Raw genomic sequence first — 8,665 nt, 5'->3', positions numbered from 1 at the left:
GGCCAAAATTCCATCTAACATGTGTGCAAACCTCATCATCAACTCCAAAAAACGTCTGACTGCTGTGCTTGCCAACAAGGGTTTTTCCACCAAGTATTAAGTCTTGTTTGCCAAAGGGATCAAATACTTATTTCTCTGTGACAATGCAAATAAATATATATAATTTTGACTATGTGATTTTCATTTTTTATTTTTTTTATATATATATATAATCTATCTCTCACTGGTAAAATTAACCTAGCCTAAAAATCCTAGACCGTCCATGTCTTTGACAGTGGGCAAACTTACAAAATCAGCAAGGGATCAAATACTTATTTCCTTTACTGTATATATATATATATATATATACATATATATATATATATATATATATATATATACATATATATATATATATACACACACACACACACACACAGTGGAGTCATATTATTATGACCACCAGCTAATATCCAGAGTAACCGCCGTGTGCAGCACGGACAGCAGCTAGACGGGCTGTGAGTGACTCAATAAGGTGCTGGTAGGTTGTCTCGGGTATCTGGAGCCATGCTGACTGCAGTGCATCCCACATTTGCTGGTGTGTGCGTGGGGAGGATCCATAGCGCGAACAAGATGATCGAGGTGGTCCCACAAATGCTCAATTGGGTTCAAGTCTGGCAAATTAGGGGGCCAGGTAAGTATTTGGAAGTCTTGGTCGTGCTCTTCCAACCACTGTCGGACATTTATAGCCGTGTGACATGTCGCATTGTCTTGCTGGAAGATTCCATCTGACCCAGGCATAACACTGCCACCACCAGCTTGTTTTTCCATCAATGGTTGCAGGGTGCTTGTTCTCTGATGTTTCTCACCTGACATGCCAATGTCCCTCCGTTCGATGAATGGATTTAGGGTTGTCTGGATTTAAGAGATCTGGGGTCTGTATTAGTTTAAGGTGTCTGGGGTCTGTATTTAGAGAGTCTGTATTAGTTTCTGGGGTCTGGATTTAGGGGACCTGGTCTGAGATCTGTATATTTAGGGGGTCTGGATTGGTGTCTGTATTTAGGGGTTCTGGTGTCTGTATTAGTTTAAGGGGTCTGGGGTCTGTATTTAGGGGGTCTGTATTAGTTTAAGTGGTCTGGGGTCTGTATTTAGGGGGTCTGGTCTGGGGTCTGTATCAGTTTAAGGGGTTTGGGTTCTGTATATTTAGGGGGTCTGGTCAGGGGTCTGTATTATTTTAAGGGGTCTGTATTTAGGGGGTCTGGTGTCTGTATTTAGGGGTTTGGTCTGGGGTCTGTATTAGTTTATGGGATCTGTATTTAGGGGGTCTGGTCTGGGGTCTGTATTAGTTTAGGGGTCTTTATTTAGGGATCTGTATTTAGGGGTATGGTCTCGGGTCTGTATTAGTTTATGGGGTCTGGTCTGGGGTCTGTATTACTTAAGGGAGTCAGGTCTGGGGTCATTATTAGTGTAGGGGGACAGGTCTGGGGTCTGTATTTAGGGGTCTGGTCGAAGGTCTCTATTTGTTAAGGGGGTTGTGGTCTGGGGACTGCAATAGTTTAGAAGGTCTGGGGTCCTGTATGTATTCTATGATCTAGTCTGGGGTCCGAATTTATTAGTCTGAGTAAAAGGGTTTGTCCAGGCACATGGATAGGTCATCAGTATAAAAAAAACAGTCCGTGTCCGGACAACCCCTTTATTGTATGGACCTGGGCCTTGGTGTCTGAATTTGTGTGTTTCTATAGAGGCTGGAAATGGCTGCAGAAGTGAGGAGCAAAGATGTCTCATCAGGAGAAGTCGCAATAACGGTCTGTGTCAGATGGAGAAGAAAAGGGAACGACTCCCATCAGAGAAGACGTCACTTGTGAGTCACTGGATCTATAGAGGATCAGTCCCCTCTCCTGACATGTCTGTTGTAGGAAATCCTTGTATTCCACATAACGTCTTTGTGTACCCAGGACTAATAGACAAATGCGTTTTACCATTCCCATTGTCAAGAGGATGTGTCCTTAAACTGTGTGATATCGTCAGCGATTGTTGGAGACTGTCAATATGTAGAGATACAGCCCTTTGACAAGGGGAATCGTAACACCCATTTGTCAATGCTCGCACAAAAAGGTGGTGTTTACTGTAGACATGGCAAAGCGTCAGTGGGGCCCAAGTTTGTGGAACAGCCCAGGGCCTGTGGTCTACTTAATCCGCCACTGCTTGCGTACCTTCGTAGCCGACGTTCACCTCTCACATCAATGGCACGTGGTGCTCCGCAGTTTCCATGTTGGTTATTCCCAATGGTGCCATTTGTCCACTCACGATACACTTTAATCACAGCAGCACACGAACAGTTCACAAACTGCGCTGTTTGAAAAATACTGCCACCCTTGGCCCAAAAGCCAATAATCATCCCTTTTTCAACCCTGATAAGTCGCCCCTTTTACCCATGGCAACAACGAGTGATAGGTGTTCAGACAGCCTATCGCACACCTTATATACCCACCAAGCCAGCCCACGACACATCACTTCCTTCATAGTCTACGCGCTGCCAACGTCAAAAGTAGGAGGTGCCCATAATAATGTGACTCGACCATGTATATATATATATATATATATATATATATATATATATATATATTTGTAAATATATATATATATATATAAATAATTTTTAGTGTTTGGTCAACAGTGTAAAAAAAAACTATTTAAAAGCCGGATTTTTTTCGTGCATTTTGCTGAAATTAAAACAAAACAATATAATTGAAACACTAAGTTAAATGTAATGCAAAATTATGCTATAAAACATACATCTCAAAATGCAAAAAACAAGATCTCACACAGCGATAAATATCTTTAGGAATGCGGTGAGACAGAAAAAAACACTTTTGCACTTAAAGAGGCTCTGTCACCAGATTTTGCAACCCCTATCTGCTATTGCAGCAGATCGCCGCTGCAATGTAGATTACAGTAACGTTTTTATTTTTAAAAAACGAGCATTTTTGGCCAAGTTATGACCATTTTCGTATTTATGCAAATGAGGCTTGCAAAAGTACAACTGGGCGTGTTGAAAAGTAAAAGTACAACTGGGCGTGTATTATGTGCGTACATCGGGGCGTGTTTACTACTTTTACTAGCTGGGCGTTGTGTATAGAAGTGTCATCCACTTCTCTTCACAACGCCCAGCTTCTGGCAGTTCAGACACAGCCGTGTTCTCCAGAGATCACGCTGTGACGTCACTCACAGGTCCTGCATCGTGTCGGCACCAGAGGCTACAGATGATTCTGCAGCAGCATCGGCGTTTGCAGGTAAGTCGATGTAGCTACTTACCTGCAAATGCTGATGCTGCTGCAGAATCAACTGTAGCCTCTGGTGCCGACACGATGCAGGACCTGTGAGTGACGTCACAGATCTGCACTGCCAGAAGCTGGGCGTTCTGAAGAGAAGTGGATAATACTTCTCATCAGAACGCCCATCTAGTAAAAGTAGTAAACACGCCCCGATGTACGCATATAATACACGCCCAGTTGTACTTTTACTTTTCAACACGCCCAGTTGTACTTTTGCAAGCCTCATTTGCATAAATACGAAAATGGTCATAACTTGGCCAAAAATGCTCGTTTTTTAAAAATAAAAACGTTACTGTAATCTACATTGCAGCGCCTATCTGTTGCAATAGCAGATAGGGGCTGCAAAATCTGGTGACAGAGCCTCTTTAAAGAGGCTCTGTCACCAGATTTTGCAACCCCTATCTGCTATTGCAGCAGATCGGCGCTGCAATGTAGATTACAGTAACGTTTTTATTTTTAAAAAACAAGCATTTTTGGCCAAGTTATGACCATTTTTGTATTTATGTAAATGAGGCTTGCTAAAGTCCAACTGGGCGTGTTTAAAGTAAAAGTCCAACTGGGCGTGTATTATGTGTGTGTACATCTGGGCGTTTTTACTTCTTTTACTAGCTGGGCGTTCTGACGAGAAGTATCATCCACTTCTCTTCAGAACGCCCAGCTTCTGGCAGTGCAGACACACAGCGTGTTCTCAAGAGATCACGCTGTGTCGTCACTCACTTCCTGCTCCAGGTCCTGCATCGTATCGGACGAGCGAGGACACATCGGCACCAGAGGCTACAGTTGATTCTGCAGCAGCATCGCCGTTTGCAGGTAAGTCGATGTAGCTTCTTACCTGCAAACGCTGATGCTGCTGCAGAATCAACTGTAGCCTCTGGTGCCGATGTGGCCGACACGATGCAGGACCTGGGGCAGGAAGTGAGTGACGTCACAGCGTGATCTCTCGAGAACACGCTGTGTGTCTGCACTGCCAGAAGCTGGGTGTTAACGAACAGAAGTGGATGATGCTGATTCGTCAGCATCATACACTCCGATTCCTAACGCCCAGCTAGTAAAAGAAGTAAAAACGCCCCGATGTACGCACATAATACACGCCCAGTTGTACTTTTACTGTAAACACGCCCAGTTGTACTTTTGCAAGCCTCATTTGCATAAATACAAAAATGGTCATAACTTGGCCAAAAATGCTCGTTTTAAAAAAAATAAAAACGTTACTGTAATCTACATTGCAGCGCCTATCTGCTGCAATAGCAGATAGGGGTTGCAAAATCTGGTGACAGAGCCTCTTTAAGGCTAAAATAAGCAGAATAATTCATTATTGTTAAGTCATCTTATCTATCATTTTAACCAACGCAAAACGACTGTCTTCAGTAACAATCAATAAAACTGTCGAGCATGAAAGTGGATACAACTTATGTTTTCATCAGTGACCCTGTTGACTATGTTTGTGTAACTAGACCAGTATATTTTACATGACATTCAAGAAAATAAAACATAGACATTTAAGGCTATGTTCACACAGAGTATTTTGGGGGAGGAATATCTGCCTCAAAGTTCCAAACGGAATTTTGAGGCAGATATTCCTCCCCCAAAATACTCAGTGTGAACAGCAATTATCTCGCCGTTTTTCGCCCGCGGCCATTGAGCGCCGCGGGCATAAAACAGCGAGATATACGCTTTCTCCTGCCTCCCATTGAAGTCAATGGGAGGTCGGAGGCGGAAGCGCCCGAAGATAGGGCATGTCGCTTCTTTTTCCCGCGAGGCAGTTTTACTGCTCGCGGGAAAAAGACGCCGACGCCTCCCATTGAAATCAATGGGAGGCGTTCTCGGGCCGTTTCTGCCGAGTTTTGTGACGCGGTTTCCGCGTCAAAAAACTCGGCAAAATACCCCGTGTGAACATAGCCTTAAGGTCTGTTCATACGGTAGATTTTGCTTGGCAGGTCCTGCCGCAAAATCCACCACCGAATTATTCCTGCTGTAGGTAGGAAGATTCCTCCCATTCACTTCAATCGGTTGTTCAGGCAGGACGTTTCTTTAGTCCGCCAGCTGAAAAAAATTAGCTAGCGGGAAAAAGAACCGTCAGACTCCCATTGAAACGGATGGGAGGTGGAATTTTGCGTCGGAATCCGCTGCAAAAATTCTGCCATGTGAACAGGGCCTTAGGTTTCATGTAAGTAAAGATAGTAAAAACATCTAAAAGTATATGAAATGGAGGCTACAACGTTCATACTCACATGGCATCTTGTAAAACAATCTTTCTCCAGCTCCATCATTCGTTTGCAGGTACTTGCTATCCACAGACCAATCAAGGTGAGTTATAAAACTGGATGACTTGTTGCATTCCCCAATTTTTTTGTATCGCTGTGCAACTGCATACACATCCACAAGGCCATCATTAGAACCCACAGCAAGATAGGAACCATCTGGTGAAAACTTCATTTCATGAATGACTTCTTTCCTGTCCTTAATGTGAACCACTTCCGTCATATCCCTGCAACAATCAAATACATTTTTAATGACAATTAAGACATTTCAGTAATGTTCCCCCATTAGCAAGATAACAATATAAGAACAATGATACATAATTAATAGTTTACACAACGTGATATAATACAGTGAAGAATGGTTTATAACCAAATAATTTTGTCTTCACTTACCCACTCTAATGGGTTATATTTTAATACTGCTTTTGCAGCAAAAACATTTAAAGAAATGTTTTGGTGGATTTATTCTTTATATTGTTACATATACGGAGTAATGTTAGAAAATAATCTAAAAAAAACATTATGACCAAGACATATAATAGTCCAGTATAGACAAAGGAAATCTTAATTTTCATGTAGCTGTCAGATCAGAATACAGGTATCCGTTGTGGTGAAGTGTAGAAAATAATACTAATAACAAGCTATTTAATGGGGTTGTGCCATTAATAAAAATGGAAAAACCAAGCGACATCCCCATGCAGTAACATGGTCCTAGTGAATATGTATAATAAAACAACCGAGAAGAGATCACGAGCATGTATTGAAACAATAAAAAAAATAGAAAAAAAATTAGAGACGATCCAGCGATTGTGATATCCAAAATAGGAAAAACTAGGTTTCCACTTTATTAGCCTATGCGTTTCAGGCACTAGGCTGTGCCCTTAATCATGGCTATGTCGACATAGCCATGATTAAGGGCACAGCCTAGTGCCTGAAACGCGTAGGCTAATTTATTGCCGCATATCACCACCCTGTCTTTTCCTCCTGGTGTTCTATTTCAAGCTTGGATAGCTTGCATTTAATAAAGTGGAAACCTAGTTTTTCCTATTTTGGATATCACAATCGCTGGATCGTCTCTAATTTTTTTTCTACAATTGCTGCCGTGTGCCGTCGCGGCTGACCCGGGCGATTACGAACACAGGAGTGTCAGTTTGGTGAGCTGGAGGTTTCCTCCCATTTCCCTCTTCCCTTTATATTAATAAATAAAAAAAATACTTTATTGATGTACCATAAAAATACATAGACATAAATTAAAAACAAGAGATACAAAAACCCTCGCAGGTATTAAATGGAGTCAGAACAATGAAGCAATGGATGATCTAGATGATTACATAGTGTCAGGGTCCCACGTCAATAGAATAGTAAGTAGACTGCTTGTAATAGAACCCCCTGGCGTTAAAATGTATAGGTCTCTGCACGTCATTCTAAAGATTGTCAGAATATCAGATGTGCATGCACAGTACAATACAGTTAAAGAAACTGGCGTATGTTTAAGGCTAGACATATCCCTTACTTCTACATCTCAGTGTACACAGACTTCAAGCAGTGAGGGTTAAAGAGGATCTGTCACTAGTTTATTTTTATTCCGTCGACTACACTATTGATTCCGTCAAAACGACGGAACCCTTACACAACGGAGACAAACGGAAACCTTTGTCACCGGATCCGTCACCATTGAAATCAATGGTGATGGAAACGGAAGCCTATGGTTTCCGTTTGTGTCTGTCAGGGCTCCGTTCCGACGGAAAGCTCCGATGGAACGGGAGTCCTAGCGCAGATGTGAACGAAGCCTTACTGCCCATGCTGGGCTTTCTTTCTTTCTGTTTGTTTCACTGATAAGAGCAGAAGCTGCACGTCTAAAGGCCCTTTTACACCTGCCGATATTTGTTGATCTGCGAGACATCGAGCTATGGATGGGGACCAGCAGTCGTTACTCTGATTGCTCGTCCCCATTCATTATTGACATGTTGGCAGCGCATCTCCCTATTTACAGGGAGATGTGCTGTGGACAACGATAATATTTACCTTTTTTTAAATAATGCGAACAGCAGGTGATCAAGCGTTTGCTCGTTCATCTGCTGATTGCTGCCCTGTTTACACAGGGCAATTATCGGCAACGAGAATTATATGAACGCTTGTCTGCCCGATAATCGCCCCCAGTTTAAAACCCCCTTAACAGAGCTTTACTAGAATGACATGCAGAGACCTATACATTTGAACACCAGGGGGTACAAGCAGTTAATTGCCATTTTTTTAAAAAATAATAATACTTTACAAAGTTACACTAAAATGTATATTGAGTTAATATATTGCCATTTCTATTGATGGCACAATCTCTTTAAAGGGGTATTCCGGTTACAACAAGTTAGCCCCTATCCGTAGGGTAATCAATGGAGTGGAAGTGCACATGAGCGACCTGCCGCTCGGTTCAAACTTTAGGTTCGGGCAACTTTGGGTTCCCCGTTCTCGTAAACGGTGGGGGTCCGAGCTGTCAGACACCCACCGATCAGCAAGTTACCCCTTACCCTACGGAAAGTGGGTATCTTGTTGTAACCGGAATACCCCTCTAATAAGTATAAGACTGGCCATATCCATAAGATAGCAGTTGGCTCACCGAGTGTGCATGTATTCTGAACAGGGAGAGGAGTCTGGCTGCTGCCAGACCCTTCTGCCATCGGATTATTTCCCATGAGAACAAAGGGATTGGGCATGTTAAAATACATCTCTTGTCGGGGGAGAGTCAGGAGGCTCCCATGCATATTAGATGATTCGCCGCTCTTGCGGAAATAGGTGAGTTCGGCTGAGATTTATTTTATGGCTACCTTAAGAGGGCTCAGGCTAGGAAGTCAATGTAAGTAAGGTCTGTACATTTTGGCCATATTCCATTGACTTCTGGTCCAACCACCGCACGCCCAAGAAAACCAATGTACAGTATTCCTTTTATTTAATCTTTACTTGTGAGATATTTCCCAGCTGAAATGCATAAAAACATGTATGAGGTATTTACACAAAGAAAGAAGTCATATACTATTACCAGTATTTAAAAATGTGGAAAAAAATAATCACAATTTTATTGAATAACACTTATTA

At 42.3% G+C, this 8,665-nt stretch overlaps 1 protein-coding gene across 3 annotated transcripts in view; it reads right to left on the bottom strand.

Moving 5' to 3' along the window:
• The window catches only part of EML6 (EMAP like 6), a 199,109-nt gene that overhangs the window by 135,937 nt on the left and 54,507 nt on the right, over positions 1 to 8,665 (bottom strand). For all 3 annotated transcript variants that reach the window (XM_075863018.1, XM_075863019.1, XM_075863020.1), the window contains exon 9: positions 5,546 to 5,802. In XM_075863018.1, coding sequence (XP_075719133.1) covers positions 5,546 to 5,802 — 257 coding nt within the window. The remainder of the gene's footprint in view (positions 1 to 5,545; positions 5,803 to 8,665) is intronic.

The sequence above is a fragment of the Rhinoderma darwinii genome, chromosome 4 (genome assembly GCF_050947455.1).
Source record: "Rhinoderma darwinii isolate aRhiDar2 chromosome 4, aRhiDar2.hap1, whole genome shotgun sequence".
In the NCBI taxonomy this organism is placed as follows: domain Eukaryota; kingdom Metazoa; phylum Chordata; class Amphibia; order Anura; family Rhinodermatidae; genus Rhinoderma; species Rhinoderma darwinii.
The sequence above is the reverse complement of the archived record's forward strand: the minus strand, read 5'-3'. Positions and strand labels throughout refer to the sequence as shown.